A 25,871-nucleotide genomic window follows, 5' to 3' on the forward strand; every position below is an offset into this window, starting at 1 on the left:
ATCATTTCAAAACTCACAAACAAATGAAAAACAGCCCTAAGTATGAGAAACAGTAGTCAACAATCTTTTGTTCACTGGTTTGTTGACATTATCTTGGATATGGCACCAAACACACAGACAACAAATGAAAAGATAAAGCAGACCTGATCAAAATTAAGACGATCTGCACATCAAAGGGCACCATTAATAAACAAAGAGACAACAAGCAGAAAGAGAGGGAACATTTGCAAACCACATGTATGATAAGGTATCCAGAATCCATGAGAAGCTGCAGCTGAGCAACTAACAACCCCATTCAGAAACAGGCACTGAGTCTCAACAGATACTTCTAAAGAAGACACATGAATGGCCAGCAAAGACATTTAAAAATGTTCAGACTCACTGTCCCTATGGAAATGAAAACCAGAGCCATAATAAGATGCTGCCTTGCATTCATTATCAGTGGTTTTGTCAATAAATGAGATAGTGAGATAAAGAAACTGGAGCCCTTGAACATTTGGCTGCTGGGAATAGAAAACCATGCAGCTGCTGTGGAAGTTTGGCAGTTCAACAAAAAGTTAAAAGTAGAGTTACCATATGATCCAGCCATTTCATTCCAAGGTAGGCATCCCAAAGCATTGAAGGCAGAAACTCAGACAGACTAACACGTATAATCTGGGCAGCGTCATCCACTCACAGCCAAAGAGCGGAGCGAACCCGAGTGTCCATCAACAAATGACATGTGCTAAACATGCACCAACCTTGAGGACATTATGTAACAAAATAGGTCAGACCCAGAACAACAAATACTGTCTCGTTCTACTTATAAGAAGTGCCTAGAGACTGGGAATGTGTCGTAGTGGTAGTGTGTTTGCCTAGCATGCATGAAGCCCTGGGTTCCATTACTCAGTACCACATAAATAATAAAAGCAAGAAGTGGTTCTGGGGTTCAAATGGTATAGTGCTAGCCTTGAGCAAAAGAAGCTCAGGGACAGTGTCCAGGCCCTGAGTTCAAGCCCCAGGACTTACAAAAAAAAAAAAAAAAAGTAGTACCTAGAAGAGTCAAATCTATACAGAAACAAAGTAAGGGATACCAGAGTCTGGTGGAAAAGCATCTTGGGAATGAGAATTTCTTTGGGAGGGAGGAAGAAAAAGTTGTAAAAATTGATCCTGGTGCTAGTTACATAACACTAAATATATTTAATGGCATTTAATTCTATACTTAAAATATAATTTTTATATTAGGTCTATCTTATTTTTAAAAAACTTTAAAAGAATCACAAATACTGCTGGGCACCAGTAGCTCATGCCTGTAACCTTAGCTACTCAGGAGGCTAAGATCTGAGATCATGGTTTGAAGTTAGCCCAGGCAGGAAAGCCTGTGAGACTCATCTCCAATTAACCACCAGAACACCAGAAGTGGTGCTGTGTCTCAAAATGGTAGAGAGCAATCCTTGAGTGACAGATCTCAAGGACAGTGCCAAGGCCGAGTTCAAGCCCCGTGACTGGGGTGGGAGTGGGGGGCGGAGGGGCGGGGGGGGGCGGGGAGTGCAGTGAGCTTTCATTTTATAATGTGAATAGTCATTCAACTTATTCTCACATGAAGGCAAATTTACATGTTCCCACTCTCAGAGCAGAGGGACGGCCACCAGCCTTAAAGAGGAGCTGGTGAGACATAGCCCTTGGACAGAAGTACTCAGAGCCTTTCAGTGGGCTCAGCACTGCCTTCTGAGTTTGCACACTGCCCTGCGGGATGCTGGGACTTGTTCTGGATCACCCATACCATCAGGATCTTTAACTTCACACTTCAGGACTTCTTAGAAAATTACTAGTTTTCTAAGAAAAGTAATTATTATTATATAAATTATTCTAGTATATATAAATTATTATTCCATGCACATACGTGTCCCAGCAGTATACAATAGCAGACCAGTACTGCAGAATCAGTACTGCAAGCATATTTACCACCTGGCTTTTTTTCTTTCAAATGTTTTATAGTAGTACTGGGATTTGGACTCAGGGTCTTACAAACTTGCTAGGCAGATGTTTTACCACTTAAACAACACCTTCATCCTTCTAGTTTTATTTTTATTAGATCAGGTCTTGCATTTTTACCTGGACTGCCAGTCTCCTATTTCTCCTTCTCATAGCTGTGGTTACAGATGTGGACCCCACTCCAAGATCATTGGTTTTGATGAGCCCTCACTAATTGGCTGGCCTCAAAATGCAACCCTCTCAATCACTGCCCCTCAAATATCTGGGATTATAGGCGTGAGCCACCATTCATAGCCACAGTGGCCATCTTCCAGTGTGCTTACCTTGTTACTATTTATCTCCTCTTTTAGTTTCATGTGAATCTAGATCCTTTCTTATAGTCTCTCCTTGGTTGATTGTAAGAAATCTCTTCTCTCTTGGTGTGATTTTTCTTAGGTCACAGACTTGTGACCTATACCTGGTACTTCAACTACCTTCCACTGGACTACATGAGGAACGCAGGCTGCGTAACTATGGCAAATTGAACTCTTCTGTTTCAGGCTTATCCCCAGGTCGCACCATGAGAAAACTGGTCCAAAACCACTCACAGAGACTCTACAGCATTCCACATTGTAAACAAGATCTTGACTTCCAGACCTGAAGGAAAGCAACTGAGACGGTTTGCAAGGGGCTGAAAGAGATATGGGTGGAATCTGGCCTTTGGATTTTATATCTTCACATGCTAGTTAGTAGTACCAATGAGAAAAAGAGGTATTTAACTAAATACATACAAGAGGAACTTTTTAAAAGTTAAACTAAAAATATGAACAGCACTACCTTACCTTTTTGCCTGATTTTTAAATTCAGGCAAAGCTGAAAATGTTTAAACGTTTTTAGCTGAACGGTTTTTCTTTAGGTTGCTAGATGCAACCTAAACAACAGGGCTACTGGACACAGGCCACTCCTTGAGAATGGTCTCCAGCCCCTTCCTCCCCTGTGGCCCTCAGGAGGAGCAGGCTGTCTGCCCATGAACTCTTGCTATCTTAGACCCTCAGATCAGAAGAAAAGAACAGTCTTTATTCCTGTCCGTTCACACTAACTTCCAAGCTACAGACAACAGAATAGCCATTTCTCCTTTCTGCACAGGGCTAGCCCTGTTTGGCAGGAAAACCCTGTGGTTTCAAAAAGCAGCACAAACCCATCATGCTAGTTTATCTCTATTACCTTATTAAGCAAAACAACCATCATCAAAGAGGTATCATCCTAGTGTAAATACAAAGACACAATACCACTAATCTGGGACAACAGAAACATACAACACAGTTAGACCCAGGTCTGCCTCCATGAATCTTAAACTGCCTTTTATAGAATATCTGGCTCTGGTGAGCTAGCAGTACACAATGTGTTGGCTCATGAAATTCAAACAAGTATGCCTTCCTTTGCACTCTACATTCAGCTTCAACCATAAACTATATGTCCCCTCTAAAAATCCACTTAGAAAAAAATATGAAGTTACACATAGCAGAAAAATTTTTAGAAGTATTCAGGCAATCATAAAAAAGGGATAAAAGACTTATTTCCTCTTTTATGGGATGACAGAGCCCAATGCATTGTAGTGACACACAGAAGGAAACAGCCAGGGAAAGAAAGCAGTTCACTGGGATGCCAACTCTTGCTCACACCTAAAACGTCTAGAAGAGTTGTGGTGTGTTCTTTGTTCTCTGCCAATTGTGTACAACTTACACTGTACAGCATGATGACCACACAGGGTGCATATGTACAATAAAGTCCTGGTACACACATATACACACATACACACACACACACACACACACACACACACACACACACACACTCAGGAATGGAACTACCATTTAGAGAATCTCAACTAACTGCATATATTCTCATCTATAAGGCAATCTTCCAATATTGGTTATAAGAAAAACTGGACATCTAAGCCCACTGACAAAGATAGTTCCTTTTGCCAGCCAATTATACAAAGGGAATAAATTTCCTAATATCAAACTTACATTTCAGAATATAATAGTTTTAATATACTATCTCTTCTTTCTTTATTCAAAAATAGAGGCCCCAAAAATAAACAACTAAAATGTACAACGTCATATGAAATCACAGGGTCTCCAAAGGTTATAAAGGTAAACCTGCATAACAGAGGTATTCATTCCAATTACTAGAGAGAGAATAAGTTGATTTTCAAAGAAATGTATGTGGAGAAATGCTGACCACAGGCAGACGGTGATCGGATCTCCCATCTTTATGGTAATGAACAGGCATGGACAGTGTATGGGGCAGTGAGGAGCTATTCTAGGAAGGCCTCTTGCAGGTAGTCCTGGAATGGCTTTTCCAGAGGACTCCCTGCTCTGGCAAGATTCAACACTCACAGTGCAGTGTCTTTCCAGAGAGAGTGCTGTGGAATACCACTCCACTCTGCCTATCTCCTGTCAGTCACCCTCCGGGCCACCTCTAACACACAGCACCAGGAGATGGCTTGGATACACACTGAGGAACTGGGAAGAGTGGGACACAGGCACGTCACCAGACCCCCTGGGACTGAGCGCACCTACTCATTGCGCTCCAGGGTGTGGAGGTCGTCCAGGAGCTCCTGGGCGGCGCTCTGCAGGTGCGGGTTGCGGCTTTTCGACATGGCCAAGATGCGCTGCAGAGGTAGAGAGTTCCGGAACTCAGCGGCTGACTTGGAGAAGACTTCCGGTTCCAGAACCACAGACTGGATGAGCCGCAGTACATGGAGACACACCTCTACATCTGGATCTGAGAAAGATGGAGACACTTCCAGTGAGAATTAGAGCTTCTTCAGGAGTCCACCCTTTGAAGGCTCCTTCTGAGTGACAAGTAGATGGGTGAGAGAACTCTAGGCTATTCCGGAGACCAGAGTAATTTCTTGATGTGAAAGCTCGCACATAAAACAGTAGACAAAACTTGATCAGCATCTATTTACAACCATCCACCTACAAAAACACTACGATCATAATTAGAACACTGAACTGGCAACGCTGGTGCTGCGGTGGGAACTGGGAAGTGGCCCCCCAGGCCTATGCTAGCCCCCAGCCTGTGGTGCTCCTAGGATGTGGTGACCCTCCAGGAAATGGAGTCTACTGGGAGGAAGTGAGGTCCCTGGGGGCATGTCCTGAGGTGGGTATCGGGACCCTGTTCCCTTCCTGCTTCTCTCTGCTTCCAGGAGGTGACATCTGTTCCTGTCGTGAAGACCCTGCACGCTGCCACAGGCCCACAGCATCACTGAAACCTATGAAACTGAACACAGATAAACCTTTCCTCCTTTTAGTTGACATCCTCAGATATTTTCTCTCGGTGGCATAAAGCTGACTAACACAAAGGCTTTCCATATTGTTTGCCATAACTCTGCTCTCACCATTGTCTTAAAGCTATTACTTCATTTGCATTCCAACTGTAGCTAGCCTCTCAAAAACTACAGGCAGAGACACACTCTGCTCCGGCTGTGGAGTTACACAGTGCCACGGGCAGCAATGCACACACTGCCTTCCATTACTTTCCATGTGACTAACCTCAGGAGCTACAGAGCCTGGAAGCCATACTTACATTGTAATATCCGCCAAAAACAGTGGGGGGCTGGGAATGTGGCTCAGCAGTAGAACGCTTGCCTGGCATGCATGAAGCCTTGGGTTTAATTCCTCAGTACCACATACACAGAAAAGGCCAGAAATGGTGCTGTACCTTAAATGGTAGAGTGCTAGCCCTGAGCAAAAAGCTCAGGGACAGTGCCCAGGCCTCGAATTTGAGCCCCAGGACTGGCAAACAAAAAACAAAACAAAAACAAAAAAACCAGTGGGGGTAGGGATGGGAGGGGTAAGTGGAAGAGAACGATGGACAGGAGACATTGACCAAGAAGTACCATGCTTACAGCCGGACGTACGGAACTGTCGCTTCTTTGGACAACTATTTAATAATAACAAAATAAATGTAAAAATAGCAAGAGAAAATCAGTAATAAAGTACAGACAGTAAAGGGACAATAAGTAATATATGAAAAACTTGATACTTATAAATTTGTTTTACAACTTGGCTGGAATAAAAAAGTTCTTGGGATAAAACACACTATCAAAATGTATTCAAACAGCCAGGTGCTGGTTGCTCACACCTGTAATCCTAGCTGCTCAGGAGGCTGAGATTTGAGGATCGAGGTTCAAAGCCAGCCTGGGTAGGAAAGTCTGGGAGACTCTTATCTCCAATAAAGCACTAGAACACTGGAAGTGGCGCTGGGGCTCAAGTGGTAGAGCGCTCGCCTTGAGCTAAAGAACTGAGGGACAGCGCCCAAGGCCAGAGTTCAAGCCCCACAACCGACCAAAAAAAAAAAAATTATTCAAACAAAGCAGATAAACTACATTTGTCTGTATCTATTGCAGAAACTGAATTTGTAGTTTAAACAATGAATAAAAGCCCAGGACCAAATGGCTTCATTCGCAAATTCTATCCAACATTTAAAGAACAATAATAGTAATGCTATACAAGTATCCTAGTAAATAGAAGATACTTGTTCACACAAGTGTCAACTTTTTGGGGGACAGAATTGCTCTGCTACCAAAACTAGACAAAGAAGACACAGCAACATGTTTGGGGAGGGGGCAGTAAAATGAAAGGAGGGAGGAAGGATGAGAAAATATAGCCATTGTATTCATGTACATTATATAAAAACTGAACTGCATAATTTAAGGGTAGAGATGGGAGGGGAAATTGGAGAGCATGAAGGAAGAGGTGGTATTGATCAGGGTGCAGTGTACTCATAACCTAACATACAGAATTGTAACATCTCTGCACAACTACTTTATAACAAAAGTTTCAAAAACTAGACAAAAAGCCAGGTACTGCAGCCTCACACCCATAACTCTAGCTACTCAGCAAGCTGAGATCTGAGGATCACGGTTCAAAGGCAGCCCAAGCAGGAACGTCTGTGAGCAAAGTCTATAAGACTCTTAAAACTCAGAGAAAGCCAGAAGTAGCACTATGGTTCTTGACTTAAGCATAGAGTCTCAGGGACAGTGCCCAAGCCCTGAGTTCAAGCCCCAGACCAGAACAAAACAAACAAAAACTAGACAAAGACATATTCATATCTCTCAGAAGCATGGATATGAAGTTCCTAAGCAAAATATAAGCAAAGTAGACCGAGAAATATGACTTTATAGCCACTATGCATTTATCTGGGGAGTGCAGGGTGCTTCCAAACTTGTAGATCAATCAATGACACATAGAATAAGAAAAGCTCATCTTTGCCACAGATATTTTCAACAGAAAATTCCTGACAAAACTTAATACCTATTAATAATGTTTAAAAAAAATATTCTAGGCTAGAACTCTACCACAGTTCCATTTCCAGTTTTCTGGTACTTAACTGGAGATAGAAGTCTCACAGACTAGACTGTGGTAGAGCGCTTGCCTCGCATGCATGAGGCCCTGGGTTCGATTCCTCAGCACCACATAAGCAGAAAAAGCCAGAAATGGCGCTGTGGCTCAAGTGGTAGAGCGCTAGCCTTGAGCTGAAGAGCTGAGGGACAGCGCCCAGGCCCAGAGTTCAGGCCCCACGACCAGACCCAAAAAAAATCCAAAAAACAAAAAACAAAGAATTGAACAACAGAGCAACCTGGCAACACTCAGGACAACCTGGGTCGGATTGAGGGCATCCACTGAACATCACAACTGTAGGAGACATTGCTTCCACTCCAGGGCCCAGGGTTCCCATGCTCACCACCCTGCTAAAAGCACCCTGAAGATCTAAGCTGTACAGTAAGAGGAGAATTTCTTTTAAGTTTACAGGTTGAAAAGGAAGAAATAAAACTATCACTATTTGCAGGTAATGTCTATAATAGAAGATCTCAATGAATAAACAAGAAGCCACTAAAGTAATTGAGTTTTGCCAGGTTTTCAGAGTACAAAGTCAACTTTACACAAAGATAAATTTTTACTAATATACTGGCAATAAAAAATAGGAAAATTTCTGGGCCTGTAATCCTAGCTAATCAGGAGGCTGAGATCTGAAGATTGAGGTTCAAAGCCAGCCCCATGCAGGAAAGTCCATGAGACTCTCATCTCCAATGAACCGCAGAAGACCAGAAGTAGTGCTGTGGCTCCAGTGATAGAGTACTCACCTTGAGCTGCAGAGCTCAGGAACAGTGCCCAGGCCCAAAGTTCAAGTCCCACGACCAACAAAAAAACAAAAAACAAAACCCAAATCCAATTTCTCTTCTGTTGCATGTTGTCCTTATTTATTATTATGATTGTTTTGGTGTTTTGGAGCAGGTCTCTACATGTAACCCAGGCTGGGCTTGGAGTCATGATCTTCCTGCCACAGCCTCCCAAGTAATGGGATTAGAGGTGGACACCACCACACCACCACACCTGGCTCAGGAGCTTTCTTTTGAGTTATTCTCCTTATAAATAGATGGACATCTCAAATTAGGGGTTGGTGCTTTCATCATTTTGGAAAATTCCTTTGGCTTTATTTCTTCAATGTTGTTTCTAAGCTGTCTCTTCTCTCTTGAATTTCTATTTTTCATTGTTTTGTTTTATTTTTTCTCTTCAGTTTCTAGAATACTAATTCACTGGATGTTAAGGTCTTTGTCTCATCTCTGTGCCTTTTACCTGCTCATATTTTCCAACTCTCTTTGCGCTTCATTCTGAATAATTTCTGCAGATCTATCCATTCAGCTATCTCTTCAACAATGTATAATCTGCTATTAAATTGGTCCAGTAAATTTATAGTTGCAACTAATTATAATGTTAATTTCTAGAAATGTTATGCAATCTTTTTTCAGATCTAATGGGTTATTTTATAATCTCCCTTTACGCACATGTTAATCCCTTTGGGGACTTTTCTATTCATTTCATTTTTGTAGTATTGATGCTAGTATTCACTTTGCCACTGAGCTACAACTCCAACCCCATGTTATTTCTTTAAACACATTAATCTACTTAATTTCATATCAGCTTACTAATTCTCATCTTTAAACCTTCTGTAGGTCTGACAGTGTACACCTGTTACTTCTGTTGCCTTTCATTCACATTACTTTTTGAGATTTTAAGATGTGATCTCTGATCTTGGAATGCTATATCTAAGAATTTTTTAAGTACTTGGGAGGATTTTGTTTTTCTCTTAATGGGGACTGTATTAGTCAAAGTTCTCCAGGATGTGAGGAGAGACAAATGTATGAATTGATAGACGAAGAGGAAGATAAAACTATTTTCTATAAGGGTATAAGGGTTGGCTTATTAGGGAATCTGAGACGTCCTAAGATCAATACTGGGTGATGTAAAGGGCTCATGCCTAGAGGGCTGGTACCTGGGTCCAATCTGGAAGCTCTCAAGCTCAAGGTTCAAGAGTGGATGGTTTCCAAAGGCAGGAAAAGACCATCTTCTGGCTAATTAGCCGAGGAGTGCCTTCTCACTCATCCTTTCTGTTCCACCCAGGTCTTCAACCATGGGGGCAAACCCCACTTGCACCAGGAGGGTCATCTGCTCTACTTAACCTATAGATTCCAAAGTTCATTTCATCCTGACACATCCTCAAAACAAAAGTGAATGTTTGAGCAATGTTTGGATGCTTTGTGGTCCAGTCAAGTTAACACATAACATTATCCATCCCAGGAGCCACCCAGGTGATCTGAAGTAAAGCTTCAAGACTACATGGAAACCATCCCAGTGCCAGTTCTCAAAAGATATCCCCACACAGTGCTCAAAAAACCAAGGGTCAGAAAAGGCTGCTTTTCTGAAGATCCCAGAATTGGCTGGTGTACTGCTGCTGAGCACTGTTGGGAGTTCTCTATTGGTTTATCATCTGGGGTGGGGCTTGAGCTGTGTCTCCTGACCCTATGCCCTGTGAACCACAAAAACTAAAGGTCAAGTTTAACCAAGTGGTAGTGCTACCTGTAATTCTAGCACTCAGAAAGTCGAAGCAGGAGGACTATGAGTTTGAGGCTATCTGGGAAACAAAGGGATCAGAAATTCTGCTTTAAATTCACCCCTCCCACTTTTACTTGGCTTTTGTGCTCTGTGTATAATTTGATTTTTAACTTAAAAGAGCATGTAAAACAATTTTTCCCTTTTTTTTTTTTTGGCATCTCACCCAGTCCTGGACTGGTCAGTGAGGAGGGCTGGTCGGGAGTCTGCTCCCTCAGACTCCTGGCCCCCAGTTCATAGCCCGAAGGGCTATGCATGCTCATGAGATGATGAGGGCTCAGAACAGGGAGCAGGAGTGATCATGAGTGATCCAAACTTGGGCGTTCTGAAAGCAGAGACATCAAGAATACCTAATGGGCTGGGAAGATGGCTCAGTGGTAGAGTGCTTGCCTTGCATGCATAAGACCCTGGGTTTGATTCCTCAGTACCACATAAACAGAAAAAAAAAAAAAACCGGAAGTGGCGCTGTGGCTCAAGTGGTAGAGCGCTAGTCTTGAGCTGAAGAGCTGAGGGATAGCGCCCAGACCCAGAGTTCAGGCCCCATGACCAGACCCAAAAATAAATAAATAAATAAATAAAATAAAGAATACCTAATGGATTCAGTATAAATGTGAAAGAGTAAAAAAAAAAAAGAAAGAAAGAAAAGAGTCAGGAATCATGGCAAGGTTTTTAACAGCCTGGGAAGTCAAAAATAGAGCTGTAGTCAAATGGGACTGGGAAGGCTGTGGGTAGCACTTCCCATTGGAGATGAAGGTACATTAGATGTTCATAGAGAGATGTCAGAGTTGGATCTGTGAGTCTAGAGTTTGGGAGAGAGGTCTAGCCTGAAGACACAAGTCTGACAGATTATTCAGAGAAGCCAAACAGATGTTAACATGAGGTATTAATGCCTATATGTCCAACTCAGCACTGTAGACATGGACAGGAAGTGCAGCGCCACAGGTTCAAGCGTGAGGATGACATGGGTTTGCATTAGCAGTTACATAACATGTGCTCACCATCCCAAAACACTCTGTTCTCAGCAGTTATTTGCTAGGTCCTATGCCAGTTTTGTGGCTTAAGAGGAATGTGAAGAATCTGGACCACGCCTGGGAAAAAGTGAGCCATGTAGATGAAGAAAAGGAAGGGAAGTGAAATCCAACCAGAGCCGGAGGGAATGAGATTGTCTATCCAGGGGTGAGCTTGCCAGCATCTAGTCCTGTTCTCCTGGCGGAGGGGTCATGATACTTGGAAGTAACTCGTCAAGCAAAGTGAAAGGAATGAGTCTCCATCACAGCGCCAGATATTGAGGTTAGAACTAAAAGGGAAAATAGCACCTCTTTAATTAATACCTACCATGTAAGGTATTAAGACATTTGAGGCAGAAATTCCCACTTTGTACATCAGAAAACTGGGCTTCTAAAACATTAATTAAATTTCCAAGTAGGATAGCTTCAATTCAAAGCTGGGTCTACTGAGTCTAAAGCTTGTGTTTAAATATATCAATTTTGTAACAACATATACTGATAAAATAGGACATGATGACTAAGGTTTTTCCAGATCTTTCAAAAATTAGAGTAGGGTCAGATACCAGTGGCTCGTACCTGTAATTCTAGCTACTCAGGAGGCTGAGCTCTAAGGATTGTGGTTTGAAGCCAGCTCAAGATGTTTATGAGAGGGCTGGGAAGGTGGCTCAGTGGTAGAGCGCTTGCCTTGCATACCTGAGGCCCTGGGTTCGATTCCTCAGCACCACATAAGAAAAAAGAAAAAAGCCGGAAGTGGCGCTGTGGCACAAGTGGTAGAGTGCTAGCCTTGAGCTAAAGAGCTGAGGGACAGCGCCCAGGCCCAGAGTTCAGGCCCCATGACCGGATCCAAAAAAAAAAGTTGTTTATGAGACTCATCTCCAATTAATCACCAGAAAGAGAGAGAGAGAGGAAGGAAGGAAGGAAGGAAGGAAGGAAGGAAAGAAGAAAGGAAGGAAGGAAGAAAGAAGGAAAGAGGGAGGAAGTGGCACTGTGGCTCAAGTGGTAGAGCACTCACCTTGAGCTGAAGAGTGCAGGGACAGCACCCAAGCCCAGAGTTCAAGCCCCATGACCGACCAAAAAAAAAGAAAAAGAGAGAGAGAGAGAGAAAGTGGGAGAAAGGGAGGGAGGGGAGAGAATGGAAGGGAAGGAGGCAGGGATGGAGGGAGGGGGAGAGAGTGGGAGGGAGGGAGGCAGGGATGGAGGGAGGGAGGGAGAGAGAGGATAGAAGTAAAGCTGTGGCTCAGGTGATAGAGCCGAGCCTTGAACACAAATCTCAGGGAGAATGCTCAGGCCCTGAGTTCAAGCCCCAAAATAAAATAAAATAAAATAAAGGACTGGACACCAGAGGCCCATACTTGAAGTCCTAAGCTATTCAGGAGGCTGAGCTCTGAAGGACTGCAGTTCAAAGCCAAATAATAAGCAAAAGGGTATGGCTCAAGTGGTACAGCATCAGCTAAGCTAACAAATCAAGCAAGTGTCAGGCTCAGTGCAGTATATGCTCCACAAACTACATCTACTACCTAAATCAAAGGAATAGAAGCGGGCAGGTTTAAATCCTGGCTTCAAATCTTGTTCTGACTCTATGCAGTCATGAACCTGCCCTGAGAACACAACACCAAGCAGCACACATCTTTGCAGGGAACTACGTTTGCTCCTATTTTCCTACTCTACAGCAAAAATGTATATTCAACTTTCTAAAACACATCATGGATAGGGATATAACTCAGTGATGGAGCACTTGCCTAGCATATGTAAGGACCCAAGTTCTATCCCCAGCACTGCCAAAAGCAGACAACTTAAAACACCTATCCAGGGACTCCTCTTTAGCCTCCTCTCCAGATGGAGAGTCTTGCTACTTTCTTTCACAGCTTTATTTCATTTTCAAATAAAACACCCACCCAATTCTAGAGCAAACAAAGTAATTCCATGCATAACAGTAGCTAACTACCTTGAGCTACCCTGAGTAGACTTTGTTTTGTCTGACTTTAGGACAAATTATTCTAAAGATACCAAGTGACATGAGCGTGCACAAAGCTGCAGGATTTGGACTGTGCTGTGTTGAAAGGGCCAGAAACTGTCTTCGGGGACAGAAAGCCTGGTAAACCCCAGAACCAAAATGTTACATTAAGAAGGCTCAACAACTATCTGTGACCCCAAGTTTTGGCAGAAAATCTACCCACGTCAAAGAGCACTCTCTCTGACGAGTGTTAAGGAGGGACACGCGGGCGGCGTGCCATCAGCAGAGCTACATAAGGTGAAGCTTGCTATGAGTTCTACTCCCCAGGAACATTTCTGGAATAGCACAGCTAGAAAAGGCCAGAGGAACTGTGGCCTAAGCTCTTCTTTTTACGAGAAAGCAAATGGCTCCGAGGCTGCTGAGGAACCCCTGGCTGCAGCCCAGGCCAAGCAGCCATCATGTTGTTTCAGGGCATCTCTCTCTGCAAAAGCCAAGGAAAGTCAACAAGGTGATCACCTCCAGCCCCTGAGCTTCCAGCCCCACGTCACTGCCTGCTGAGCAGTGTCAGTGGTGTAAACCACTTTGCCTCCTCAAGATTTGGTCTTCTCATCTAAAACCGAGAACTAGCTTTGGGTCCCTGAGAGAAATAAATCAGTGGATGCCCATGGTGCATGTAATGCAGTGACTTGAACTCAACACAGAATTCTCTGATCATTATTCTCTGCGCTCACCATCATTTCCTTCCCACAAACTGGCACCGTCTACCTGCATATGCAGCCAGCCCCATCTCACCCATTACTACTTATGGCTCAGGCCTAGGATCTTTCTTGGCCTCAGTGCTAGCTGTTTAAAGCACTCAGTTCTCGTGAAGATGAGGGTTTTATCATGGTTGTAAGAGGAAGCTGTTCCCAACAGCTTCAGGATTGAGGTTTTGCCTTACTTAGGAGCTCACAGGCTGCACACTCCAGTCTAAAGGACACTGGCAGAAGAGCTGGATGTGTTTGAGACACAGCACTTTTCACTCACCATGATGGCGAGTGTCTGCATTTGTGCCAGTTCAAGGTCCAATGCCATAGGGCCACACACGTGCCACAGTCTATATCATAGCAGTGAGATCAAATCTCATATAATGAATGGGCAGTGAGCCTACCTGGCCTAAATGTAAAGAGACCCACCCTTTGCTCATGATGGGAAACTGTTTGAACTGCACATATCCCTGAAAAGATATCCAGAAGCCAGGAAGTCTGCTTCTCTACACCCAGGATGCAGACACAGAAGATACTGTGTGCCCAGCAACATTTAAATAAATGTAGATGTCACTCAGTTCCATGGGAAAAAAGACAAGATTGCATCTGCACTGGTGGCTCAGACCTGTAATCCTACTCATGAGGCTGAGATCTGAAGATCACAGTTTGAAGCCAGCCCAGGCAGGAAAGTCATGAAATTCTTATCTCCAATTAACCACCAGAAAACCAGAAGTGGAGCTGTGGCCTAAAATGGTAGAGAATTAGCCTTGAATAGACAAGCTCGGGGACAGCACCCAGGCCCTGAGTTCAAGCCCCACCGGTAGGGGAGCAGGATGGTGGGGGTGGGGAGAGAACAATATTGCCAACAAAGCAATTCTCCATAATTGACAAATCTCCCCTAATTGAACTCTTCAACACAGTCCTGATAAAAGTTCCAAAAATATTTTTTGGCAGAAACAGCTTATTCTCAAACACATATGGAAAGGCAAGGGACTTAGAAACAGCTAAAACAATTTGAAGAGACAAGACTTATTACAAAACTATTAGGTTTCACTACACTTAATGATACTGGCAAAACAGTACAAACTGATCAGTGGAACAGGGCAGAGTCTAAGACTGGCACCTTGTGTATATTATTGTTGAGTCCTAACACCGCAGCAAAGACAGCTCTCTGGAGAAGTCTACAAATAAACTATGTTGAGGCAGCCAGCCTTCACAAAAGCTTTTTTTTTTTTTTGCCAGTCCTGGGGCTTGAACTCAGTGCCTGGGTGCTGTCCCTGAGGTTCTTTGTGCTTAAGCCACTTGAGCCACAGCACCATTTCTGGCTTTTTTGAGTAGTTTATTGAGATAAGTTTCATGGTGATGGTCTGGCTTCAAATTGCAATCCTCAGATCTCAGCCTCCTGAGTAGCTAGGATTACAGGCATGAGCCACCAGCCCCCGGCCACAAAAGCATTCAAAAGATCCCTTCTTCCCCCTTCACAATTATTAACTTGGAAAAAGGTCATATTGCCTGAAAAAGTACCGAAGTATAAAGCTATCAGAAAACAACACTTTTAAAACATTATGGAATCTAAAATTCAGTGCAACCCCCAATGGCATTCTTCACCAAGACAGAAAACAATCCAAAAATTCATATGAAACAATAAAAGACCCCAGACAGCCAAAGCAATTTTAGCCAAAATTGGTATCACAATCCCAGAACTCAAACTCTACTACAGAACTATAATAACAACAACAGCTTGGTACTGGCACAAAAATGGGCCCAAAGATCAGTGAAACAGACAAGAAGACTCAGAAATAAAGCCATATACTTATAGTCATCTGATATTTGACAAGGGAGCCAAAAATACACATTGGAAAAAAAGAGAGCTTTTTCTGTGTATAGGGTACTGAGGAATGGAACCCAGGGCTTCATGCCTGCTAGGCAAACACTCCACTGCTAAGCCACATTCCCAGCCCAGCAGAAACTTTTTGAAGGGTCCCAGAGGCATAGCAGATAGGAGAGAAACTTAACAAATGGGACTACATCAGCAAATGACATAGTTACCAAACTAGGACAGTCACAGACTGGGAGAAGATCTCTACCAGCAATGCATCTGACAAAATACACAAGGAACTCAAAAACTAACCTCCTTCCAAACTAACAAACCAATCAATAAATGGACAAAGGAACTAAGGAGAGACCATCTTAGAAGAACTAAGCATGGCAAATAAACATATGAGGAAATGCTCAACATCCTTTTCCATAAAGGTAATGCAAATTGAAACAACATAGAGATTCCATCTCACCCCAGTTAAATTGGCCACCATCAAGAATTCAAAAAGAACCCAGAAGTGGTGGAGCCATAGTCTGTCAGGTCTATGGTGGTTCTAAGTGCCTGCCACCGTATCTAGGACTGCGTATTAGTCCATGAAATAACAGCTCGGTGGACTCAAGGTTGCTGCATACAAGCAATCAGGGGTTGGTAAGTGAATGTCTTGAACATGCCATCCGCAGGAAAGCTGTCTTCTTTAAGATACACAGAACCGCGGTGTACCTGAAGGACCGCTAGATAATCTGCAAGCTGATCATCAGCCAGCCAGGCCCCGCTGGCTCAGCATTGCCAATGGCCTCACCAATGAAAGCAAGCCTCCGTCAGCTTGTACCCCCTCTGTGCAAGCTTCCGCATCTCATCAAACTAGGTATCATGTGAATGTCGATTCATGGACACATAAGAAACTTCTAGATCTGTCTACAAAATTATTCTTGCTTAGTTTTACCTTGTAGTATGTGACTACTGATGGGTTAAGAGAAGTCCAGGTGTTGAAGACTGTAAGCTGTTCTAATGAATTACACACCTTGTCTGGACCACTTCCTTCAAGTCAGCTCAGACGTCGCCTCAGACTCCTCCTCATCTTTCAAACTAATCCCTTGCCTTCTTCATGTTGCTTTTTGTTACTCTGTAACAATTCCTGTCTGGGAGTTCCTTTACTGTTTGGGCTTCCACATAATCTGTACCTTCCTGTTCTTCAACCTTCTTCTCACCCACACAAAAAGCCTAGTCTTAATAAAGATGAGGTCCTTGTCTTGTTCAGGGGTACATTATAGCTTTGTGGCTACATTCCATCCAATAAAATACTGGAAAAAAAAAGGATTCAAACAACTAATTCTGGCAGAGACGTGAGGGAAAGGAGCCTTACTGCACTGCTGGTGAGAATGTAAACTAGTGTAACCACTCTGGACAGCAGTCTGGAGGATCCTCAAAAAACTAAACATAGCTCTTCCCTCTGACCTAGCCATACCACACCTGGCCACCATTACAAGTCAGGATACATAAAGACACTTGTGTGTCCATGTTCATTGTTGCACTATTCACAATAGCCAAGTTATGGAAACATCCCAGTGGTCCTAAAAAAACAGATGAATGGATAAAAAATGTGGTACACATACACATGGAATTTTGCTCATCCATTAGAAAGAATAATATTATGTCATTTGCAGGGAGATGGATGGATCTAGAACAAATCATGTTAAGTGAGGTAAGCCAAGCTCAGAGAGACAAACAGTGTGTGTTTTCTCTCATATGTGGAAGACAGATCTAAAATACAGCTGGACATGATCATTTATACAGGGCTGTAGGCACTCACACATAAACATTCAGACGAAAGGAAGATACTCTTAGGGGAAGAACCATAACTCCTCTGAACATCTAAAATACTATTTATCAAAATGAATTCCAGGAAATAAAAGCATGTTTGTTGTTGTTATTAGTGGTGGTGGTGGTGGTCGTTTTTTGAATTTTCAGGGAAGACAAGTGAGGGGCACAGAAATGGAAGAAGGGTGAATAAATGTAGTTACGGCTAATATATACTATGTGAATGATGAATTATGCAACTTGTGGGCAGGGACTGAGGGTGGAAACTGGGAGAAAGCAAAGTAAGGGTTAATATTGTACTCATTACCTAACTTACAGGATTTTAACCCCTCTCTCTACAATTCCTTAATAATAACAGTATTGTTTTGGTCGGTTGTGGGGCTTGAACTCTGGGCTTGGATGCTGTCCATCAGCTCTTCAGCTCAAGGTGAGCACTATACCACTTGAGTGAGCCATAGCGCCACTTCTGGCTTTTTTTTTTGTTCATGTGGTACTGAGGAATTGAACCCAATCACCAAAAAGCTGGAAATGGAAAGAGCAGAAAGAACCACGCCAGAATAGGAGGCCCTGAGTTCAAGTCTCAGAACTTGTACTTATTCATAATTATAGGAAATAAGAAGTAAAGTAGGGCTTGGAATGTGGCTTAGTGGTAGAGTGCTAGCATTCATGAAGCCCTGGATTTGATTCCTCAGCCACACAGAATAAAGCTGTAAGCAGTGCTGTGGCTCAAGTGCTAGAGTACTAGCCTTGAGCACAGAGAGGCTCAGGAACGGTGCCTAGGCCCTAAGTTCAAGCCCTAGGACTGGCAAAAAAAAAAAAAAAGTACACTATGACAGGAGGCTCTCTGGAAACAAGGAGTAGAAGGCAGGAGGAAAGGCCCTGAGGGCACAGAGTCGCTCTCCGGGGATGAATGAGTTTCCTCATTATCTTTGTTTTGTTTTGTTTTGTTTTTGCCAGTCCTGGGGCTTGAACTCTGGACCTAGGCTCTGTCCCTGAGCTTCTTTTGCTCAAGGCTAGCACTCCAACCCTTGAGCCACAGCGCCACTTTGTTTTGTTCTGTATATGAGGTACTAAGGATTCATGCATGCGTCAAGCACCCTACCCCTAAGCCACATTCCTGGTCCCTCCTCATTATCTTGACTATGATAATAGTCATTATTTATATTTATATCAGAACTTATCGTTTAACCATATTCAGTTTATTACATATTAATCCTAACTCAATAAAATTGAGACAAAATAAGTATTCCAACACCAAGTAGAAATGAAACTCAAAAATAGAGATTAATTTAAATTTTTTACATATTTGAATGACATATATACCCATTAAATTATCAAAATTATGGTGAAATAGGGACAAAACCTTAAATTGGTGATACTGAGTGAGCAGAAAAGACGGCTATAGACAGGAGTTTTGTTTTGACTCTTGTCAGTGCTGAGAACTGAGTTTAAGACTGTACTTGCCAGACAGTCTATCCTTGAGCCAAGCACCACGCTTTTTTTTTTTGCTTTAGTTATTTTTTAGACAGAGTCATATGCTTTTTGCGTAGTCAACCTCAGACTATGATCTTCGTACCTATGACCTTCTACACAGCCACAACTATATACGTGTGTGTGTGTGTGTGTGTGTGTGTGTGTGTGTGTGTGTGTGTGTATATGTATGTATCACTACTCTCAGCTCATTAACCAAGATGGAGGTCTCATGACCTTTTTGCCTTGGCTGGCCTGAAACCACAATTCTCCCAATCACTACCTCCAGAGTAGCTGGGATTACAGGCTTGCAACTCCCAGCCCTGATTGTGTGTGTGTGTGGTGTGTGTGTGTGTGTGTGTATATGTGTGCGTGTGAGTGTGTACATGTGTGCGTGCCTGTATAGTGCTTAAAATCAGGGTCTCATGCTCTTACTGAGCTTTTGTTGCTCAGGCCTCCTATTCTGGTGTGGATATTTCTGCTATTTCCAGCTTTTTGGTGATTGAGAGTCTCATGGATTTTCTGCCCAGGCTGGCTCTGAACCTCAATTCTCAGATCTCAGCCTTCTGACTAGTTAGGAATAGTCATGAGCCACCGGTGCTTGGCTCAGTTTGAGTTTTACAAGATAACCTCTTGTCATAGCTTACCACAAACCATAACTCAGTTGAAAGCAATGTCTGAGAAACAGAACTGAACCTCTAAGCATGCAATGAATATTCTAGAGCTTGAGGTCAGTTTGGTTTTTTTGCCCATCCTGGGGCTTGAACTCAGGGCCTGGGTACTGTCCCTGAGCTCCTTTTGGTCAAGGCTAGCACTCTATTACATGCGCCACAGTGCTATTTCTGGCTTTTTCTGAGGAGATAAGAGTCTCATGGACTTCCCTGCCTGGGCTGGCTTCAAATCACTTTCCACAGACCTAACTTCCTGACTAGCTAGGGTTACAGATATGAGCCACCAGCACCTGGCTTGAGGTCAGTTTGTAAAGAATAAACATCTAGGGAGGTCAGTACCCTTTTCTGACCCTTCAGCACCTCCTCAGGGTGCAGTACACTACTCCTTACCACTTAGAAGCCACCATAGCAAAGGGATGAATCCTGGGCTCTCACTGATGTATTTCAAGCCTTTGGAATTGATGCTCACATTGTACAAGGACATCAGCATTAACCTGGAATGAAAAGGAAATGGTGTTGACCAGCTGACCTACCACATCAGACTCCACCCTTCCCTGCTCAAAAAGACCTGACGCATTCAAAGCCTTCTTCACATCTCCAATGTCTAGCCACAGCATTGGGTTAAAATATGTGACAAGTGGTACTCAGCTACATAAGGCCACATGAGAACAAAAGCTTCTCTGGTGATACAATGATGTCACAATGCCACCTTGTATGGGCTCACAAATCACATGAAGGAAGAAGGGATCTCAGAGGAACCTCACCTCTTTTTTGTTGTTGTTTTATTGTTGGTTATATGGGGCTTGAACTCTAAATCTGGGCGCTGTCCCTCAGCTCTTCAGCTCAAGGAAAGTGCTCTACTACTTGAGCTACTTCCAGTTTTCTAGTACTTTTATTGGAGATAAAGAGTCTCATGGACTTTCCTGCCCGGGCTGGCTTTGAACCGTGATCCTTAGATCTCAGCCTCCTGAGTAGCTAGGATTACAGGCGTGAACCACCAGCGACCGCCTGAAAACCTCAATTCTATTTAATGATTCTTTCTGGTACCACATCTGCATTTATATTCAGGTAATCCTCCATTTTGTGCACATACTATGATCTTGATCAATGAAAATCTAATAATCTTTTCATTCAATAACTGTGACACATGACATCTAGCAGCCAGGCCAGGTCATACAAAACTGCTTAACCTATGGTATGGTCTACATCATGCCCCCTCACCCCAAACAAGCAACAAAATAGTCTCCTTAGCAAGAGTCTCAGTAACTGAACCACATCTGGCAACTCAAAGTTCAATGGAATTTGGCAACTACCAACCTTTGGTTCCTAAAAATCTACAGAAACCCCAGACCCTTCACTTTACAGAATAAAAGCAGCAGCAGAGCTGGGTACAATTGCTCATGCTTGTAATCAGACCTGCTCAGGAAGCTAAGTTCAGGAGGAGTGCATTCCAGGCCATCTTGAATTTGAAAAAACAAAAAACTCACAAAATGTTATCTCAACACAAAATCTGGGTGTAATGGTTACTGCCTGCCATCCTAACTAAATGGAAGCATCACAGACTCCATTTCAAAAGTAGCCAGAGCAAAAGGGCTGGAGATATGACCCAAGCAGTGGAGCACCTACCTCACAAGCTTGAGACGCCAAGTCCAAACTCACACTGGCAGGCGAGGGAATGAAGCAAGCTAGACAAATGACTGAAGTGTGGCTTTGTATTAGAGCACTTACCTCAAATACGTAAGTCCCAGGTTCAATCTTCACAAAGGGAGAGGGGGGAAAAGCTAAACAAATATTTTTCAAAACCTTTCAAACAACCAGTGCACTTGCAAGAAATAAGAAGAAGCTGGGCACTGGTGGCTCATACCTGTAATCCTAGCTGAGAATCCTAGACTGAGATCTGAGAATCACAGTTCAAAGTCAGCACCAGAAACTATACGTGGCACCGTGGCTCAAAGTGGTAGAACATTAGCTTTGAGCTAAGGGACAGCACCCAGGCCCTGAGTTCAAGCCCCATGACCAACCAAAAAGAAAAAGAAAAGAACAAATGAAAGAAAGGAGAGGAAAGCATCTCTGATCAGTAACAAGGAGGTTAAATGCAAAAAATGGCAAGTTCTAGAAGCCTGGAGTTTCCATTATAGTGGCTTCATCTAGAGGACTGAAAGAAAAGCCTGACAGACAAACACATTCATTCATTCAGATCACAGCCCTGCAAAAAACAGAAAGGAATCAACTTTCAAGTCCACATGAATACACAGTTGACAGTCCTGGAAACCCCACAAGCCAATAACATAAAGCAGCTCTGGATAGGAGCTTTCCCAGCCCTCCTGGACATTAAGGCATCCCCACAAATACAACTCTAACCACTGTGGGTTCATAATGCAAACCACAGTAAGGCTACAAATAACAGGCAGTACGCCAATGACAGAGTAAGAACCAGAATGCTCTCATGGACTAGAGGTGTTAACTGTAAAAACACACAGTATGTTGAATAGGCTACACACATATACACACATGTGCATAAATACACATACATATAAAGCTGATACTGGGCTTGAACTCAGCCTGGGCACTGTCCCTTAGCTTTTTCACTCAAGGCGGGCACTCTACCTCTTGACTCACAGGTCCACTTCTGGCTTTTTTGCAAGTTAATTGATGATAAGAGTTCACAGGCTATTGGGTCAAGATGGCGACGGGGCAGTAGGGAAACGCCACAGCTCTCTCCAACCAAAAAGAGAGTTCGAGTTCCAACCTTTAATCTCCCCAAGAGACCGACAACAACAAAAAGACGAACACTCAGAGAAAAACCAGAGGTGGAAAATAACAAAAAAAGAAAGAGAGGAAAAGAAGAATTTCAGAACAGAGAAGAGCGAAGACCCCTCCCCCAACCTTTACTGGCCGCGCGGCAGTGCGCCAAGCCGCCGGCCAGCCGGCCCGGCAGGGGCTGCCGGAGCCACAGAGACACAGGGGGCTGCTTGCAGATCACCAGGTACCGGATTGCAGAACAGCGGATCGCCAGGAACAGAGAAACCTACCAGCCGGGAGTCTCCAGGAGGATCCCACCCCACCCATCACTCTCCACCGGAGCGGAGAGGCTCCATCCCGCCAAAGCCGCCCGGCACCAGCAGCGCCACAAAGGGACCTGTCGCGATCGCAACGACCCGGCGGGGGGCCGCCCAACCCAGCCCGCAACCACCCCAACTGAACTCGGACTGCAACAACAACTGACGGACTGCAACAACAACTGACGACCTACAGGGTGAGTACCCATCAGGGGACAGGGAATCCATCAAGGGAGACCAGAGCTGGAGGGAATCCCCAGACCCTGACCTAGACTCCCTACCCCAACACCCGGACCACAGGACCCACTAAAACTGGGAACTGTTCGAGAGCCCCACCAGCCGGTGGAGCACACTCTGCTGGCCAGGCCAGAGCAAGAGCGCCCCGGGAAGGGAGCTTAAATGCTCAAGCCAGGAACAGTGCCCCTGGGTCAAGACTACCAACAGTAGAAGAAATTTGAACTGTGTCCTCCAGGCTGCATAACCAAGGTGGTATACACATTAGCACAGGCCTAACGAGCGCGCTCCAGGCTGGGGCCGGAACCAGGCCAGGGGACCGGCGCCTGAACAAAGCAAAAAGGGTCAGAAGTGGGGCTGTGGCTCAAATGGTAGGGTGCCAGCCCTGAGCTGAAGAGCTGAGGGACAGCACCCAAACCTAGAGTTCAAGCCCACAACCAGCCCAAAACAAACAAAAACACATCAGGAGCCCATAGCAGACTCCAGTATTTGGGAGAGTGCATCCAGAGCATCTGATCTTCCCAAGAGCACCCGCAGGAGCAAACACAAGCAGTCTAGGCTGCTCAACCCTTCCAAAGGCGGGAATTGCTACAGCAGAGAGCTGAGAATCCTAAGTGAATAGCAGCTGGAAATAGGCTCCCAACAGAATCCAGATCAGACACAGACTCTCTCTACCAATAGAGAATCAGCAACCAAGCAAAGACAGACACACCAAAACAAGATTGAAGAGCAGTCTCCTGAACCCCCATGCGAAAATCACAGAGAAAAATCACAAGGTTTACCACTACCCAGGGCAGCAAGCTCACCTCAAAAGCCAGCAGCCACGCAGGGGAGAGCCCCAGTGGGAGCAAAGCAGGAATGGAAGACAAAAACTACATCCAAGGGTTGCTGGAGGCAATGACTCAAGAAATAAAGCGAGAAATGGATCAGAAATTGAAAGAGCACAAGGATGAACTATCAAAAGATATACAGGATATCAAACAAAAATTGGATGCAAAAATAGAAGCTGCACAAACCTCAGTAAGAAGTGAGATAAACGCCAAATTAGAGGTAATGCATACTGATATCACCTCATTGAGAGGTGAGATCAGTACTCTGAGAACCAACATTGAATCCATAAAGGGATCCATTTCCATCATGCAAACCACAATAGAAGCCACGGTCAACAGAGTGAATGAAATGGAAGGTAGAGTGTCAGATACAGAAGACAGAATACACCAACTGGACCAAAAAGTGACAGATATGGAAAAATCACTCAAATTAAACCAAAGGGAAATTCAAGAGCAAGCAGATAATGCTAAAAAATTTAACCTTCGCATAATCGGAGTGGACGAAGGTGAGGAATTCCAGAGCAAGGGAATGCAACACCTATTTAACAAGATAGTCAATGAAAATTTTCCCCACCTCAAAAACGACCATCTTAACTACATCACAAAAGCTTATCGAACACCCAACAAGCAAGATCCCAGGAGAAACACTTCTAGGCACATAATAGTAACAATGATGGATCTGAATAATAAGGAAACAATCCTGCATGCAGCAAAAATGAAGAAGGAGCTATACTACAACGGGAAAAAAATTAGAATCACTGCAGATCTCTCCACACAAACAATGAATGCAAGAAAAGCCTGGGAAAGCACCATACGAGCCCTGAGAGCCAATAACTGCCAACCCAGACTGATATACCCGGCAAAGCTAGCATTCACATTCGATGGAGAACTGAAAACTTTTAATAGCAAAGAAAAACTAAATGAATACATAAACATTAAGCCAGCATTACAAAGAATTCTAAGAGGGGGGACACAACCTGAAGAAAGCAACCAGGAACTGGGACCTGCCCCAAACAGGCATTACTCAAAGTCTAACTGAGCAAGCACAGGAGGAAAGGAAAGAAGAAAAACTTAGGAAAACGGAATGGCAGGGACAACAATGCATCTCTCTATACTTTCTCTTAATATAAATGGGCTGAATTCGCCAATTAAAAGAAAACGAACTGAGGACTGGATCAGAAAACAAGACCCATCCATCTGTTGCCTTCAGGAGACCCACCTCTCAGCCAAACATACAAACAAACTCAGAGTGAAGGGGTGGAAAAGGATCTACCAATCAAATTCCCCCAATAAGAAAGCAGGTGTAGCTATCCTGATATCTGACAAAATAAACTTTTCATTAAAATCAGTACAGAAAGACAAGGACGGACATTACATATTAATAAAGGGAACAATCCAAGAGGAGGATATAACCATCATCAACTTATATGCCCCAAATATCGGTGCACCCAGATATGTTAAACAAATGCTCTCAAACTTACAGAATAAAATAGATCCCAATACGATAATACTAGGAGACTTTAACACGCCACTCTCACCAAAGGACAGGTCTACCAACCAGAGGATTGGCAAAGAAGCTACCGAATTAAGTGAGGCCATACTTCAAGCGGAATTAACTGACATCTACCGAGTATTTCACCCTAAAACAACACAGTACACATTCTTCTCAGCAGCTCATGGAACTTTCTCCAAAATAGACCATATCATAGTTCATTCAAGGAACTTAAGCAAATACAAAGGGATCGACATAATCCCCTGTATCCTATCTGACCACAGTGGAATCAAGCTAGCTCTCAATAACAAAGCATACCGCAGAAATTTCTCTAATACATGGAAATTGAACAGCACACTCCTTAACAAGGCCTGGGTAACAGAAGAGATCAGAGAAGAAATAAAGCATTTCCTAGAACTCAATGAAAATGAAAACACCTCACAAAGAAACTTGTGGGACACAGCAAAAGCAGTCCTGAGGGGCAAATTTATTGCCCTCAGTGCCCACATCAAGAGAATGGAGACAGACCAAGTAAATAATCTCATGTTGCAACTAAAACAGCTAGAAAAACAAGAAAAAATGGGACCTAAAGCTACTAGACGAAGCCAGATAACCAAATTGAGAGCAGAGATTAACCAATTAGAAAATCAGAAAACCATAACCAAAATAAACCAAACAAAAAGCTGGTTCTTTGAAAAAATAAACAAAATTGATGGCCCGTTGGCAAGATTAATTAAAAAAAGAAGAGAGGAAACCCATATTAATAGGATTAGGGATGCCACGGGAAACATCACAACACGTACCCAAGATATCCAAACAATTCTAACAGACTACTTTCAAAAGCTATACTCTCT

The 25,871-nt window shown here is 43.5% G+C and overlaps 1 protein-coding gene across 2 annotated transcripts in view; it reads right to left on the reverse strand.

Moving 5' to 3' along the window:
* Window positions 1-4,027: 4,027 nt before the first annotated feature.
* The window catches only part of LOC122114252 (heat shock transcription factor 2 binding protein), a 70,148-nt gene continuing 48,304 nt past the window's right edge, over window positions 4,028-25,871 (reverse strand). For both annotated transcript variants that reach the window (XM_042687292.1, XM_042687293.1), the window contains exons 8-9: window positions 19,793-19,896; window positions 4,028-4,743 (exon numbers count right to left, since the gene is read on the reverse strand). In XM_042687292.1, coding sequence (XP_042543226.1) covers window positions 4,535-4,743; window positions 19,793-19,896 — 313 coding nt within the window. In that variant the 3' untranslated portion in view covers window positions 4,028-4,534. The remainder of the gene's footprint in view (window positions 4,744-19,792; window positions 19,897-25,871) is intronic.

Source organism: Dipodomys spectabilis, unplaced genomic scaffold (genome assembly GCF_019054845.1).
Source record: "Dipodomys spectabilis isolate Male_0828 unplaced genomic scaffold, ASM1905484v1 ptg000107l, whole genome shotgun sequence".
Lineage (NCBI taxonomy): Eukaryota > Metazoa > Chordata > Mammalia > Rodentia > Heteromyidae > Dipodomys > Dipodomys spectabilis.